Below are 17,597 nucleotides of genomic sequence, written 5' to 3' on the forward strand. Positions count from 1 at the left end.
TTGTTTTTCAATCTAGACAACTTTGGACTTTATTTAGGTATGCCCAGTCTTTGATCCAAGAAAACAGAAAAGCAGAGTTGTCATGTTTTGACCACTATTGCATAGGCATAGGGTGAAGCCACCTGAGGGGTGTGGCATGGGTTGAAAGGCCTCTACGGCTTTCTGCTTATTCACAAACAAAAAGTTTGAAGGAAGAACCCTGGGGGAGGGGGTACTCCCATACATATTGGGATAGGGTATAGAAATCAGAGAGTTGATCTAGAATAGCGCATCATTTTCAGGAAACTGATAAATTTCTTGAAGAATTTAGACAAGGTTTCCTGGGAATTGACACTTAAAAAAACATGTTTTAGTTGTTGTACACATAGAAGATTTTGTTTTGGCTAGACTGTGATAGTGACTGAGTTTCTGGAAAATGGCAAGTTGGGATAGGGTAGGGACGTTTGGTCTTTAGTCTGGTATAGAGTTGCAAAATGTAGCTGAACTTAGTCTGGGTTAGGGTAAGGGTTTCAGGGTCCCAATGGTACACCCCGTCCAAACATTTTTACAGTACCCCTGGGGGGAGAGAACATACTGGTGCAAGAGACCTCTATATGGGTTGCACTAAGAGTGGGTTAGGTTTATTAAAACAACCAAACCTACCATTTACACAACCAAGTTGGCATATCAACCATACTCATTTGTGCTTCATACATCTGACATAATTTCCTTGAAATAAATAGTACATTGCTTTGTTAAATAGACTGCAAAAGAAATCTATTCAACATTACTGTTCAAATGCAACTTCCTCTCTTAAATAAATTATTCAATCACACTTTACAAATTATATTATACTCATCAAGCAGCAATAAAGTTTGCTGCTTGTTATTAGCATTATGTACAAATATGCTGTACAGATGTACAAGAGGAAACGTCAACAATATATTACTTCATACAAATTATACACCTCCATGAAACTGGAATTACTTAAAATACATACTAGTTAAGTACAACACTCTATTTCAGTGCAAATTAGTAATGTATGAACTTAGAATTCGAGAGTCATTTACAGAATTTATGTTTAATGACATCGCAAGGGCAAATCCATCAGATATCAGTAGAAAAAACTGATGGTAATTATCCCTGTGGCTTACACTATGTCTATGTGCTATTTAACAAATCGACGGCAGTTTTCTATGGTCTATACTCTTATAGACCATAAAATGACGTCAAAAATGTTCAAAACTCAAGTGGAACCACGAGCCGCAGGCGAGTGGTTTCATTGCCAAGTTTTGGACATTTTATGGCGTCATTTTATGGTCTATAAGAGTATAGACCATAGAAAACTGCCGTCGATTTGTTTTTTACAATAACATGGAAAAAGTATGAGCAGAATTGGCTAATTTTTCCTCGAGAAAGCGCGCGCATTACATCTGACGTCATTTTTATTGTCTGTACTCTTATAGACAATAGCTACGAGCCAATCAGTGAGCGGGAATTTGGACTGTTATTGTAAAATGATGGTTGTGTGATAAGTCTGCATGGGACAACTTTTACATTCTTATATACACAAAACTTGTTAAGTTTTACCTTGACAATTCTCTACGAAAACTTGTTCACAAACTTGTCTTATGGAATTTAACACTATCACCAAGAGATCAAAATTGTCACAAAATAACTCACTCTAGACAGCCCAAAAGGATGTGACTTTTTGGATTTGCACAGCAAGGCATCAACACCCATATATGGAATGGGTAACTTTGGTCTATTTTGAAACTCGATCCTTGCAAACAAGACATTTGCATTCTTCCTAAATTACAAGGGATTGACAGCACATTTTTGAGCCATCCACTAGACAAATCATCACTACTTGTTCAACTATCCTGTGTCAAGATTACTAATTGGTTAAAAAATGCAACTGCCAGTCCTTGCAAATTAAGTACATGACAGATAAAAAACACAAACTGGTCATTCTGCCATCAATAAATAATTAATTATTGACATCCTAATAAAACTAAACTACTTTTCAAAGCTGTACAGATATTAATATTGATAGCATAGAAATAAATCTCCAAAACTTTGCTTAACTCTTAAATAACTTTAAATAACTCATGACCTGTCTGTTTGATCGCGCAGTGAAATTAAGTAGAAATTGCATGCTCATCACCAGTGGGAGTTGAAAGGTTCAGAACAGCATTTCCCTAATAGCTGTGTTACCAGCCGTTTCCTGTGATGAGCGTAGGGTCTCATGTGCAGCTTGTTGCTGTTCTTATCCTTCCTGCAAACTTATTTTCCTCCTACATTCAACTTGATTTCAGTACAAAATGTTTGATTGTCCTACAACTGTGAAGTGCTGCTCTCAAATTCACAGTTCCACTGTACTGATGTATAATTTAAATGACAGAAATAACATGTCTTGTGAAGCATTTAACATCTGTCAAACTGTTACTGGGATGATCCCATAGGCGACCAAGCTTGACAGAATAATGTTAGTACACCACAGCATCACCAAGAATAAACCTGTTAGCCATTTTGAAGTTGCCGAACCACCAAGCTCTCCCTTTATGACCTGCAAAAACAAGAGTGTCCAGATTTAAGGGTTACTGTAGTTTCATAATATTACAGGTTAGTTCACATTAGATTAATGTCACTTTCCATTTAGCCAACATTTTCGGTTCAACCAGTTGAAATGCAAAATATGGTACAATGTGCATCAAAACGAAAAATTTCCGGTACTGGTCAGAATAGACAAATTCTCATTCCATTTGCACATAATTTCCATTAACACTGTTGTCTTCTTGTGCCATCATTGCACCATTACATTTTTTTCCTCTACCAATGAGATTGCAAGTTTGGAACAAATGGAAAAAAAGCCTTTCCATTTGACATCGGAAGTTTCTGGAATTTCCAACTGCATATTTTGGCTAAATAGAAAGCGCCCCTTGACTTCATTTACCATAGTCTGAAATGTCAGCCGTCTGACCCACAGGGGGCATGCCCCCCATGGGTTAGGGGGAGGAGGGAGACAGGTGACATTTCAGACAACTTTTACCATTAGTTCAATACAACAAAGAATCTTATGAGAATGATGTATTATTCAGTAAGTGACACAGGCATATTCGGAAAAAAAATCTGAGCGCTCCTATCAGGAGTGGAACCTAAGACCTTCCGATTACTAGTTTGGATACTCTACCACTGAGCTTCAGGAGACTCGTGGGAGCTGAAACTTATATTTTGAATTTTACAAGAAGATGAAATTGAAATGTAAAACCTTTCCATCCTAACAACCCAACTTGCTAACAAGTTGAAGCTTTAGAAATATACCAACAGAGTCAGAAATATGTTTAGGATCATGTGTAACAATCCTTCATTATAACACTTTTAAGATGGACTGCAAGTACTCAAAGAGAACTTACCCATCTCCTAATGACAAGGGTTAAGATGCAGACCAATCCAAAAGATGAGAAGACCACAACTGAGAAGGTCAAGTTTCCACTGTACACAATATACTTGGTTTTCTTTGCCGCATGATAACAAGTGGATATCACCCACGGCAATCCAAGACCAAGGAATACATTTACACTGTTACTACCTGTGAAACAAGTCCGAAAATACAGTTTGTGAAAAAACCCAGAGGATGGTATGACCCAAATGACATCATGAGGCCTAATCCAATGAGTAAGTAGAAAAAAATAATTTACAGTTTGCTATGCATAACAACAAGAGTTAGCTCATGAATCATTCAATGTTGACTTTTTTATTAGTACTGTCTGAGAAAAGGCCAAGGTATGACTAGTACCCTTTTGTGCTCACCTGCTGAATATTGGTATGAAACAACACAAAAACTAAGCACCAGACCATGTGAAAAAAAAAATTGCCAAAGCATTGAATTTCCAGTTTACTTCAAGCCCTGTTGTTTCATACTGTAGGTGTTACATAAATGATTACCTTCAAAAACTCAGCTACACAAATTTCTGTTTTAGGATACTGTCCCATACGAGTGTTCACCATCAACAAATAGTCACTGATGAGCAAAGAATTTAGATTCTTGGATTTCCATAAGACCTCAGCAAACTTGTCTTAAACGTGAAGTACAGTACACCACAATATTGTTTCTATTAATGCAGCACTGTATAGCCACCAACCTGTAATATTGCCAATAGAAGCATCTGCTCCAATGTCATGCAGTGCAGCATTACGACTTGCAAAGGTATCAGGTAAACTGGTACCAATTGCAATAATCGTGACTCCTGTAACACTGTTCTTCAGACCCACAACACAACCTAGAAGTTTACCAAGCTGGAAAATAGAACGATCAACAGTAAAGCTAAGTTTTACATATACGTCCTACATCATGGTGGCGAAGGGTTCCATTTTTTGAGATTTTAACTAGAACAATATTGACAGAATCATTTTAACAAGTGTAAAGGCCTTGTAACAACTAAGATGGAATTATTTTGGAATTATGTCAGTCAGCACCCATCAGGCCAGTGCAATGTTTGTGATTATACAACAAAAATAATTGGGACAGAAGCAAGAAAATGATTATTTTCAAAAGCACAACAACCCTCTTTAAAGTTGATGGATCATCTATCGTCATTATCAGTTACAAATATAAACTTACCATGATAATGAAAAAATATAGATTATGAATGACAAAGATTAAAAAACAAGACTCCTTTGGTGTCAGTTTTGATTTTTAAAAAATGAGTAGCAATAGACCATTGACTAACAACAAGGGGTTCATGAACAAGGGATCTTTAGATGGTATAATTATGGAACAATAATTAAATTTTTATTTATCTACCTGTTCCACTAATGCAGTAAGCCCTGCTATGACCAACAGAGAAATAAAAAATGCAGGCCATCCTCCAAGGCAGTTCCTGTAAAACACAAACAAACAAAACAGAAATTTGTAGTTACCGGTAAAAGTGACTGACATCAGTCTGTCACTGTCATGAATCCCAAGCTTACAAATGGACTGACTGAGCACAGTTACAAAGTTCAATTCAAATCTATTACCTTGGAGGAATGAAAGCAAAAAGAACTTTCCAGAAGAATGTGAGAAAATGAAGTAGAAAGTCCATTGTGCTGAGTGGCTCCACATTGCCTTCCTCGTCCTCTTCACCTTGAATCACCATTGCCCTAATAACAATAACAAAGTAACATACACCATCAAACACGAATGAACTGATTCTAAATTGGTATATGTTGGTTCTTGCCTTGCTTTGTGGAGTTGCGGTGATGTAGTGTTGGACTACAGATCTGAGAGTCAGTTGTTTAAGGCCTAGGTTCTTCAATCACATTGTCTCTTTAGACAAGAACTTAATACTCCACATTGTCTCTGTTCACAAAGGAGTATCATTGGATACTGGAAACTGATACTGGTAGGGGTAATCCTGCAAAAACATCACACCCAGATGTTTCATGCGTTAGACACCAAGTTAAGCCCTGGCCATGACAGCCACCCAGAGACTCCTGTGAAACATTGCCTTTTTTTACATCTAAATCAATGCTGCTAAACCTCTCTTATGGGATATGTGGTGCAAGGGTACCTGCACTCCCTTGCTATTAGGGGTCTCCCTCAACAAAAAAACAAAAAAAACAAACAAATGAATACTATTTTATTCTGATTTGATCCGAATATAGAAGAGCTACATGAAAACCATGTGGGGATGCTAAAGTAGTGCTTTCTAAATATCTTGAATATATGTACAGTGTATTTTCACTGTTTTATTTAAATTTTACCTCTTAACAATTTGCAATGACTGAAAGCAAAGTTCCAGAGACTGCTCTAGACATGAGATTGTGTGGTTCCAGAAAATATCCATGCTGCCATAGTTATAAGGGGAAGGGGATCTCAAAAGCAAATTAAAGTTTTAAAGGAAAATGTGAAACTAAATAATTGGAATTTCCAGAGGTACAGCATAAGAAGACTAAACAAGATACTTTTTGCGAGAAGGATTCATATAATTATCTCTTTTCCACAAAAACACATTGCGGACACTTACTCTTCAAATTGGGATCTCCAAGACTTGCTTAGGCTTTGTTCATCTTCGGCTGTCATAATGTTTGCCACTCGTTCAACAATATCATCCACATCTGCAAAAAAACCCACAATTTCACATTTTTTTTAAGTAACCACACTACCTTACATGCACTACATTGAATTTTAAAGTGTTTAGAGATCAGAATTTTGGTTAAATCAAGCATAGAACAGCCTATATAATTGCAAGGTCTTTGTTAGTCTTAATGTCTTCAAAGTGTGCAGCATTCTCAGAGACCCAAGGGCAGATTGTTGGAAAGGGTGAACATTTTTACTGGCAAACTGCGGACTAGCAAAAGTTTACAAGACAATTTTGCCTGTGACTGAAATCTATTCTTCGTCCTGATAATCTGCCCCTGGATCTGTGAGGATATAGTATTTTAGAAGGGGATGAAATATGATGACTACATGTAGCTTACCATTTGTAATGTTAACAACAGCAGCACTTTTTTTCCCTATTGTGGCTCCTGGGCTTTGATCACTCAACAACACAATGAAGTTTTTGTTCTAGATAAAATTAAAATGAAATAATTGAATTGAATTATATAGGCATAGAAGGTTATAGGAAGGTTAAAATGGCTCATATAGCATGGCTGCTAAGCCAGTCATATCCCTGGAATTACATTATACAATGATATAAATCTGCTTTATGTGTAAACTTGATTTACCTGACATTCAGGGTTGACTCTTATGACAATTTGTTTAGATGTCTCTCCATGTTGAAAAATCAACTTTGCTTCTGCCGAATGCTCAAAGTCACACTTTTTCTGCTCCAGTTCATCTGCAGTACCACCAGTACCTGTACCATTCCTACAATGTTGTTAGAACAAGTTCAGCATCCTCTAATTTACATTTACAAAACAGAAAAGAGTGAGCAACATTTTATTTGAATTTGGTGTGTTAATTAAGTCACATCCAAACAGATCCATGGGAAATCAAACCACAATCTAACTTGAATCATCACTGTAAAAGACAAAGATTGTGTTGTTGGCAGATGTGCTTTGAATGTGAACTTTACTAAAAGATCTTAGAGTCTGACTCCATTTTCACTAGATTAATGTGCTACTGGTCGAATTGATTTTAGACGCTCAGATCATCTGTAACTATTAAGGGAATTGTTTTAACTTTAACTCACATCGTGTTGTAGCTCAGTGTGACAGTGCCATCACAGCCCTTTCTTCTGATGATATTGCAAGTTACATCTCCAGTCACTACATTGGCATAATAACTTGCTTGTTCAAAAGAAAATTCACCAGGCTCTGAAAAGGAACAAACAAACATGCCTTTTTGAATGGAGAAATTATAGACTGAGTGAGTTTTTTCCACATCATTCATCCATTTTTATATTTTCCCCTGTCTTGTCAATAGTCAAAAATGGTCACAATGTATCAGTAGTGCTGAAAGGCTATCAAAGAATAATAATTTTGTTGAGTCGTGTTTATGCTGTGTCGACGCCTCAGGTGTGTGATAGACAGAGTGATGTGGGTGCAGTATCTGTTGTTTACATAATCAACAGTCAAGTCACTGATCCTAGCTGTGACATTTGACAGAACATTATGACAGCATCCCTCCCATTAAAACTTGACAAAAAATGGTAATGTTTGCTGGCAAGGATAACAACTTATTGAAAACTTTTTTTTTTAATTTGTACCATCAACTTTACTACAAGGGTGGAGGTGGTACAAGACACTTTGGTGTCCAGAACCTTTTTGTTGGGGATGCAGACCACCAAATAACAAGCTTTTGTAGCCAAAGAGATTCTGGATATCCTATGGATGCTCACTTTGTTTGTAAAAAATTAAAGGAAACATCACCTATGTTTTTCAGTAATTACTGGCTGTCAGCATAAATTTCAACCAACAAATTTTAGACAACAAGCAAAAAACAGGGAGGGAGAAGTAAGCAAAAAGGTAGGGAGGGAGAAAGGAAGATTATAGTTATCTCACACTCCCCACTGGATACAGGGCCAAGTCATTACCATCGTCATCAATTATTGTAATCCTTGCTAGGTTAGGCTCTCCTAGTTCAGTCCTTCCCACTGGATTTTTTAACAACACATAGAAGTCCTTCTCCACTGAGTATCCTTCATGGTGAATTAGGATTACTGACAGTGACTTCTTGGTATCCCCTGGTTTAAACACCTGACAAACAAAACACATCTGATGTTAATTAAGAGGAGGACAACCCAGTCATTTTTCAAAGCACCTAGGGCTGCCTTTTTCAATGGAAATTTTATGCAGTCTTTGGCCAAGTGAAATTTTATTGACCCCTTGTGCCCAGAAAATCTGTGAAATAAAATCAAGCTCATGTTATACACTGACAAAATCAGTTGAGGATCATTTCATGAAGCATAAAGATCAATCCTTTAAATTATTTTACTACTTGATTTCAAAAGTCAGTACTCTGTAAAAGAAACAAGACGTATTTTTCTGTAGAACCTATACTGATTTTAAGCTCCACTCCTATTTAACAAAAAAAAATTCATGTCAAGGCTAAAATGCAGGGTCAACAAAGTATACAACAGAGGATGTGGTATGTTACTACCATACTATTAGTTATCAGTGGCAGCTCAGCCCTCTCAAAATATTTTGTGTTGGTAGCCAAGCAAACCAGGGGTGATGAGCAGCAAGGGTCCATTACCCCTGCAGTTAGCAGCAAATAATAAATAAACTTGCAGGCAGCAAAAATCTGTCAGCTGCAAAAACATTGTGGAGGTTCCAGCCAGGAATATTTTTGTGTTTCACATGACATTCTAGTTATCAGAAGCCAACTGTGTGATATATATATATCTATATATAAAAACTAGAGAGGTTGAGCAGCCATAAGAAAATTACTATAAATTATTATTTTGAAGGCTACAGTACTCACCAGTGTCCCTTTCAAACTGTGGTAATCATGGCCATTTCTTGCGCTGCCATCGCGAGTCTCATAATCAACAGAACAGGCAACACCAGAAGAATGTGCTGAATCATTGAAACAATCACTGTTTATAGAAACAGCTTCAGAAACTGTATCTCCTGTATTGTAAACACTGTCTCTTGATGGCGCAGTCCGTATGAGTTTTGGAGTTGCCAAGGGACCACCATTACTTTCCTTTAATTTGAAAAAGAATGATTACTTTTTTATTCAATGGATAGAATGTGTACAACTAAAAATAACAGTCCCCAAGATCATCAAATGAAGTCCTGGGGGTGGGGTATTCCCCTATACTGGCTTTACAGGTATGTGTGGTCCCAAAGGTGATGGTTTTTGAGCCTTTTTGGTCAAAAATAGAGTATAGATTTTGGTCTGAAATAGGGTAAGGCTACTCTGGAATTGGGTGTGATTTTCATGTCAAGTGAATTTGCTTTTGGTCTGAAAATTTTCAAGTTACTAGTTTTAAATGTCATTATCCTTTTTCAAAAGTTCACTGATTACTATAATCTGGAACAAAGGAAAACAAAACTCAAACACAAAACAAAAAACATAGTTAAACCACAACTGAATTATTTCATGGTTTAATTTCAACTAACCCTGACAGTCCACAAACTTATATATTTGTGAGATTTGAAGGGAGTTGGGGGGGGGGGGGGCTTATATCTTCAGAAGGTCTTATATTCAGAATGTTACAGTATATACATAGACCAAAGTAAAAACATTACACTGTAGCTGCACCTAACATTTCACAGGTTGGGCTCCTAATTTCTCGGTTTTCCGCCTTGTGGGCTCCTTGAAATTTTTCTTCGGCATAGTGTTGGATTTTACTAATAAAAAGTGCTCTGATACAAACCAAAATATCTGTCTTTATGATTGGTACAGTGTATTCTCCCCAGTTCCCATGATTAATGGGTGTTGTTGGGTCATAGGGTGATGGTAATGGAACTACTCTCCGTGAAATACAAGGTGATCTGTTGAAAAATTAAAAGTTTGTTAATAGTTACTATTGTATTGATGACTTAATTTTAACAGTCATAGAAAAAGCTCTGTCTGTCTGTCACTGTCACCATCATCATCAACCATTACTTTAATTGGTGATTGGGTCATCTGTACAGGTACATGTAGTTACGGGTAGCTTTTTGAATAAGTTCAAAATGTCAGCTGTGTTTTCAAAGGTTATTGTCTGAACAGCCTGTGAAACAGGAAGTTAAATGCCCACAATACTGTCTCATTAGAATCACACTTCCTGAGGCCTTTACTACTGGCAAAACTACGCGACATTCAGGAAAACATGTAGCAGCTCTTTTAGAATCCCAGAAAGAACACATAAAAAATTATTTATGATATAGTTTGGCAGGACCTCGTCACGTTCAATTTAGTGTTTACAATATTGATGGTTGCTTAAAATGTATCATCACAAGTTCCCTCCCACCGAAGGGTTTTTGCTTGGATCCCACCCCTTTCAAAATCAAAAGCTTTGTGCTTAAATCCTTTAAAAATTCAGGCCAATAACCAATAACCAGGTTACATTTCTGCAGAAATGTAACCTGGAATTAAGTGAATCAAAACAGACTGAAAGACTGAAATGTGTTATATATACAAACCTGGGTATCTTTTGACTGAGTTGCACATCCACACTAAGCATTTTGGCACTTTTCACCACAGAATAGGATGCCGCGCTAAAGCTGAATGCTTTTTCATCTACTGACACAAAACAAACACAAACAGCAATGATCCTGGTGGACATGATCATCAATATTTATACTGAAATATTTCTTGAAATTCAACTTCCAAAGAAGAATCAAATTGTACAACATCCATTTATTGTTAATTCTGGCCAGCTCAGAAGCCATTTCGAGAATAAACCCTCAAACAAAACATGGTTATGGCCCCAGCTCCTCTATTTTGACTTGCTGGTAAACAGGCAGATGTTTTGCTGTCCTAAAGAAGAAGTCACTTAATCCAAGCCCAGCACAGTGAAACCTTGAATCTAACTTTTGAGTCTGTGGATCAAATTCTCAAAAAGGTGCCAAATTAAATGAAGCTATTCAGCTGTTAGTATTTTCTTACAGCGCTGTTTGATTTATGGTACTTTATGAAATAAATTTTGTTTGGGCTTTTTCAGAAAAAAAAAAAAAAAAGATGTCCTCATGGGTGCTCCAGCATAGCAATGAATACATCAAAATATCAGTTCGCAAGTGTTATTTATATTACCTCCTATCAGAGCTCTTGATCCTTGAATTGATCTTGAGAGAAGGGTTAATTGTTGGTCATGGTCTTTGTCGGGTTCTTGCAATGCCGCTTTGAAGTTTGGACCCGGCTTCTGTCTCGTTATACTGCGTAATGCAGCATGTCGAAAACTAAAATCAAATAGAAGTGGGTGCAACATCTCCTTGAATTTTCATAAACTAAAGAAACACTTATTTTTATGAGTGCTTCAAGAAGAACTAAATAGAATTAAGCTTCATTTAATCATTTCTACACTACCTTGCCCAATACAGTTGAAGTCCCTGATAAAATAAATCCCTTTGTAACAAAGGGCCTGGTATATATAGTGAAAACATTATTCAGTTCAGTTAAAGCCAAAAATGTAAATAAATGTAAAATGTGTGGAACACAAACAGTTAACACAACATATGTAACAAACTCTGGTATTATGAAATACCCACTATAACAAACAAGACTTCATCACACTGGTGATGATATGAATGAATGTCTACATGAGTCTGAGTCATGAGTTTAATTCCAACTATAATATTCCATTGTAAAAGTCTGTACAGCTCTATCAACAACTCAGTACATACAATATGCCACTAGGGTAGTACATCCCTATCTATCCTGCTGTATCCTCTGTCCTTAACAAGTTCTATCAACCTCTCATAAATTATCAAATTAGTAATGGCTAAACCCCAAGATAATGAAGATTTTAGTTGTTTTCCACAAATTTTTTATAGCAGGGTTTTGTTCATAACAAACCACATTACGTAGTCCCTTGACACTTTGCTACATTGGGGTTCCACTCTAAATACAAACTGAGAAAGAAACAGACAGGTAAAAAATCATACCGTGCTCTGGATGTGGCAGCATTTTGAGGCTGTTGGGTGATCTGTTTAAACTGCTTCAAAGCCAAGACAACATCTGCTGTTGTCTTATTGGCATTGTGGTCAGGGTTTGTACCTCTCCATATGTTCACCACATCTCTGTTGACAATAAGAAATTGATTAAATTCTGGTATTATAATTAACAGATTTGTAAAGTACCTTTTCTCTATGATTCAAAGACATTAAAAAAAATTACCAGGTTACTATAAATTTCTTAGCAAAAACTTATCAACAGTTTTGCTCCCTCCCCAATGACGTTTTACACCCATTTTTCTCTGGAAACACATACATGTACATGATCATTTTCACTGAAAATGCACACATCCAAAAATGTTCTCCAGAGTGGAGACATTTGAAAACAAAGCCCTATCATATTAGAGTGGACCTGTAGCAAAAGTGGAGGCTTTCAAAAACATTTACGTCATTCAAATCACACAAATCTACTTAGTGCATATGTAGATGACTGCGGTAACATTTATCATCATAGTTTATCAGCATATTTGTACATATTACTGTGGACAGGGCATTTTGAAAACACATAAGAGAAGTTTTAAAAACATAAAACAATAATATTGTTTATTGAATACTTGGGTCAATTACTGCTCATTGGTCCCTAAAATTAATCAGTGTTCACCTTTATTTATTTAGTATATTTATTTGGGAAGGGGGGGGGGGGATTATGTTGGAGCCATTTCATTTGGGTGGGGTGAAGGAATTGGGAATTTAAAACATCAGACAGAAAAATACGTACCTTAACTTTTCCTTGCTTCCAACTAGGTCATTTTCACTAATATTTTATACAGGAGAAAAGAAATACAATAAGACTTTCTTAACTTTAATAAAGAGCTTTTAAAATTGAATGCGCTACATTCAACAAAATGATGAGTTTATAAGCTTAATTAAGCTTATACAAACCCTATGATAGAAGTGAAAAATTCTATTTCGCAATCCCATCTTGATGTATTAGTTGTATTCACCTGAATCTCTGCTGTTCTAAAGCCCTCAATTCCATTGACCGGTGCATGAGAGAAGGGCTTCCGGGTTCCGCAAGTCCCACAACACGAACCTAAAACGAAGATCATCAAAATCAATTGTGTAAAAAGCCAAAGACTAACGCTGGTGAGACAAGCGCTTTACATAAATATTCTCAAAGGTCAACATTACATGTTCGTTTGCTTTCAAGCCAAAATTCATCCGAAACTTTCCCGTTTTTGCTGGTTAGTTTCACCGATGAAGACATCGTGGAAAACATGGCGGACCTTTGCGAAGTCTTTGAAGCATGCGCGTTGGGTGACAAATTTTCCCGCCGTTTTTGACGGCTGCCTTGAAAATTCCCGCCATCTTTTGGGTGCACCACGCGCCGTGAAACCGTGAACGGCGAAAAAAAAAAACTCTTGTGAAAATTAAGGCAATTGTGAAGACCGCTTTGCCTCACGAAAACTGCGAGGTAAGATTGTTTATAAGCTAATGAAAATTACCTCATTTGGTTTGAAAGATGAGACTTGAACATTTTTAATTCTCGAATGTTATGTTGCTTTCTCAAATTTCTTATCTAGCGTTTTTTGTCTTCGTTTTCTACGTTGAAACCGGCGTTTATATAGCTATTTTGCTCATGCCTGTTAGCAAGTTATATTTTCAAAGCCCAAATTCTTTACGTTTTTGTTTATGTTACGTTAATCCACGTTATCGTGTTATCCAATTGCACCCCTCCTGTAAATTGTATCGTCTTTTGCCATATGCATAAGGCCAGTTTCGCAAATACCCTGAAGAAGAAACGCCGTGCCTTTCGAAATACAGTGAACTCTCGCCTTGCGGACACCTCGCTATCAAGGACACCCCGATAATACGTACCGGCAAAAAATAAATTACAGACGTTTGACTGAGATAAATTCCCGCTATTACGGACTCTCGCTATTAAGGACACCAGGGAACTTAATCAACGACGAAGGCAACGACAACTCCGCAAAACAATAGGTTTAATGAGCAAAAACAATCCCTCTGCACGTGCGTCTTAAATTTTGGTACCGTTGCCGTCCTCTTTAAACAACAACGTAAACTGACCAAATTCAAGGTTTTCTGGAGAACGTGAGCACACGATGGTGAATTTTTCATTTTCTTTCTTAACTTGAACGGCGCCACTCCAACCAGTTTGGTTCCTGGGTATTTCGCTGTTTCTGTAGGAGTTGAACGACTTGAAATAATCGCGTTGCGTCCCGAGGGTGTCCCAATCAACGGAGTTGGCTGTATTGAGGAAAAATTATTTCCCTGACCGATAAAGCAGCCTTGCTCTTTTTCGAACTATTTGCTCTTCAATTTGTTGTTGATTATTGAGAACCTTTACCACAACATGATCCGGCGGGTACTTTTATTTTGTCGCAGTGGACCTTCCAAACTCGTTACTGGTTTTGATGAAATGGGACGTTCCTGAAGGCTCTCTTCATATCATAGCCATTACGTTTTTTTTTCCTGGGAGGGAAAATACAGCAGGGAAGTTGCATCGATAAACCGAGGTCTTTGTTCAAAATGCTTAAGCTTATACTTAAGGTAAAGAGTTTTTGCTACTTTAAATAAGTAAAAATTTGAACACAATTCAGCAAATTTAAATCAATGACTCTATACAACTTTCATTACTGTTTTTATTAACTTCAGTTCCGAAGTACTAGAAAGACAAAGTACACTACCTGAAATTCCCTGAATCAAATTACCGAGAAAAAAGACAGTCGTTTTCAGATCTTATTTCCCGGCTTTGAGAAAGCTTTTATTCCTCTGGGGAACTTTGCTTTTTCGTTTCGTTTACTTTGTCGAAAGGTTCACGAACTCGCCGATCAACTTGAAAGTGAACTAGATGCCGCTTACACGATTGATTTTCGACGAGCGAGTAGTCAAGTCAACTTTATTTTATTCCGAACCCTAAATACAAAAAATTACAACAACACAGCTCTTATTCAAAACATTTAATACAGTGCAGCGACCACAGAAGTCGGAATATTAACTGTTGATTAGTTTGTTACTTTTAACCGGCAGAAAATTTTACACGCTAAAACAACATTTGAGTTCAAGAAAGGCCTTTTGACACGAAAGGAGGCAAATTACTTATTTTCAGCCAGTTTTTTTTTCCCAGTTTTTGCACCTAGATTGCAACTTTTGGCGCTTGACTTTCCGGGACAAAAATTTCTATTTATCTTAACGTAATCTAGGATTGCCATAATGAAATTCCCCCTGAAAATGGCAGATAGAAGATTTTAGGCTGACCTTCAACTCTTTGTTCATTTTAAAAATTATGCCTTCAATGTTTTTATGTTGTAAGTGATTGGAAATGAAAATTTCTCTACAGTGTAATTTAAAGCTTCTTGAGGCACATTACTGTGATATTTAATTTAAAAGATGCAGCTTGAACGCTTTTGAAGCAGTTTTGATATACTGACAACAAAAATTAAACACTGGAGGTATTGAATATACTGTTTTGAAACTGAATGTAGCTGCATGAGTAAAATAAGACCGCGTGACATCCGAATATCCGCGCAGTTAAAAAGAACGCTTCAGGAAAAGGAGAGAAATTAGGGGCTTGCCAAGGGCTTGAAATGTTTGGATAAACAGAGCAGATAAGGGAAATGATAAGGAAAATATTAATATTTCTGAACAAAAACTGTAGCGTCTCGGTATGAAAAGTAGTACTTCTGACTAATTGCACCCTATCTCCTAAGATTCTTCATGGCAATAGCACGGTCAGTAAAGTGTGCTAATTAAGTTTTGAATAGCGGATCTCAACTCTATTCACAATTTATATATCAGATTAGCAGATAGACTTATTGCAATAGTCAGAGACATGGTTATGACTTGAAAGCCGATACATCGAGCTTTTACTATTAAAAACATTATATGTCCTAACCGTGTCTTTTTCAATCAAAAATGCCGAATTTTCTGGTTGCAGCAAATATTAGTATTTACAAAGAACTGAAACAACCAACGGTAAAATATATATATTTTAGTCACGTTAAATGGCTTATATCACAGAAAGAAAACATTTGGCAAAATTACGTTGTGGCATTTCAACGGTCTAGTGGAACTGACACACATAAATGCGGAAACTGTAAAACCTTGTGCGACCTTTCTGGTTGAGGTATTTCTGAAAGGTTAGTTTGAAAGTGAACTGAGCGAAATATGTTTACACAAGAAACGCTGAGGAAAATAACTTTACAGATTACTTAATTGCGAAGAACAGTGCCACGTGCTATACCTGATACTATAGTCTAGCAACAGCTACGCTTTTAGGAACACAACAAATAAACAGCAATTCAGTTCGATAAAAGCGACCTACCCTGTGATAATTAAATTAAACAGTGTTTACTAATTGAATGATAACAATGCCATTTTAAATTATACTTATTATTTGGATCCACTTACCTCGGGAGTATCGACGCTCAAGATTCTTCCTCTCTTACACCACCAGCCATTATCTTGACACCACGATGTGATGACAAGTAGAGGGAAAAAGGCTAGCGTAAGGAACGCTTCCCATAGCTCTATCTCGTCCGGAGAAGACCATTTAAGCACGACAAGCAGCCAGACATAGGCAAAGAGTGACCAAGCAGAGGTCACAATAAATACTCCAAACTCGCGAACCTTTTTCACTGTCCCGCTGGGGACACTAACCACGCAAATTGCAGTGATAAGCAGGAGATTAAATGAAGCAGAGCCAATTATCGTAAAAGTACCTAGACCGTCTTTATCCTCTTGTGATGCGTCGGGTACGTTTCCTAGATTTTGTGCCGTCTCTACCACAGCTAGGAGAATTTCGGGCGCTGAAGAACCCAATGCCATAAGAGTTAGATTGGCTACAGTTTCGTTCCATACAAACACTTCGATCTCGACTCTTTCCTGTTTCTCTGGATCGTAGCGAGTCACTTTCCTCTTTTTGCTAGTTATAACCTCGATGCAGCTCATAAAAATGTCTGCTATAATAGCGATCCCAAGAAATAAGTAAAACATCGCTATTGTGTATAAGAATCCGCGTAGGCCTTCGCTCCATAAGTTCTCTGCTGGTAAGAGGAGCCAGCTTTTAAAGCAAGGCGTCTCGTATTCAACTACATATCCCTTGGAGTAATTGGTGAAGTAAACCATTATAATTGACAACACCGCAAGCTAGTGACCTTTTATACCGCTAAATACAGTCCCAGCAAAAACGATAACAGCTCGCTGGATCGACACGTAGAGAATACATCGAAAAATTTGTCCTTTGTAGCGCTGTGTCGTGTTTTTCTACCGCAAGGTTCGAGGACATCATAATGGTGAAACAACATACTGGTTCAATGGCATCGCGAGTGTCCGGCCTTGCGGAGCTAATGAGTTAATATATAGCCAACGCGCTATCTGGCCACTACACCACCTCACTCTGTATTTTTGGTTACAACCTTCAGATTCAGCTCACTGCTCTGTTTTGCTCCTAGCCTGTGTCAAATAACGCAACATAGAGAATATTGTCACGGCAATAACATTTACCTTTTCTATCAAATTCGACCGTCCGATAGATTATTCAAGACGTCACCACCTGCCCG

The 17,597-nt window shown here is 37.2% G+C and overlaps 1 protein-coding gene and 1 long non-coding RNA gene across 4 annotated transcripts in view; one reads left to right on the forward strand and one right to left on the reverse strand.

Annotated features, from left to right (window-relative positions):
* Positions 1-1,783: 1,783 nt before the first annotated feature.
* Positions 1,784-17,596, reverse strand: LOC146468047 (sodium/calcium exchanger 1-like). Of its 2 annotated transcripts, none has more exons than XM_085124700.1 (18): positions 16,447-17,596; positions 13,020-13,108; positions 12,794-12,829; positions 12,007-12,141; positions 11,156-11,301; positions 10,546-10,645; positions 9,795-9,912; positions 8,894-9,118; positions 8,004-8,166; positions 7,161-7,284; positions 6,694-6,835; positions 6,445-6,532; positions 5,991-6,081; positions 5,002-5,124; positions 4,787-4,862; positions 4,125-4,278; positions 3,396-3,571; positions 1,784-2,548 (listed from the first exon to the last, which is right to left on the reverse strand). In XM_085124700.1, the coding sequence occupies exons 1-18, from the start codon at positions 17,161-17,163 to the stop codon at positions 2,417-2,419; spliced, it is 2,835 nt and encodes a 944-aa protein (XP_084980826.1). In that variant the 5' UTR covers positions 17,164-17,596; the 3' UTR covers positions 1,784-2,416. The 2 variants fall into 2 exon arrangements, with proteins under 2 accessions (XP_084980826.1, XP_084980827.1); XM_085124701.1 differs by having other exon boundaries at positions 10,546-10,642; positions 16,447-17,594.
* LOC146468048 (uncharacterized) overlaps positions 13,424-17,597 on the forward strand; it is a 35,585-nt gene continuing 31,411 nt past the window's right edge. For both annotated transcript variants that reach the window (XR_014867532.1, XR_014867531.1), the window contains exon 1: positions 13,424-13,489. This is a non-coding gene — a long non-coding RNA (uncharacterized LOC146468048). The remainder of the gene's footprint in view (positions 13,490-17,597) is intronic.

The sequence above is a fragment of the Pavona decussata genome, unplaced genomic scaffold (assembly GCF_977016875.1).
Source record: "Pavona decussata unplaced genomic scaffold, jaPavDecu1.1 SCAFFOLD_133, whole genome shotgun sequence".
In the NCBI taxonomy this organism is placed as follows: domain Eukaryota; kingdom Metazoa; phylum Cnidaria; class Anthozoa; order Scleractinia; family Agariciidae; genus Pavona; species Pavona decussata.

Coding starts and splice junctions, on each gene's coding strand:
- LOC146468047 (XM_085124700.1), bottom strand. CDS start 17,163: ATGGTTTACTTCACCAATTACTCCAAGGGATATGTAGTTGAATACGAG. Junction 4,863..5,001: donor TTTGCTTTCATTCCTCCAAG/GTAATAGATTTG, acceptor TGTGTTTTACAG/GAACTGCCTTGGAGGATGGC. Junction 3,572..4,124: donor TTCTATTGGCAATATTACAG/GTTGGTGGCTAT, acceptor CTTGTTTCACAG/GTAGTAACAGTGTAAATGTA.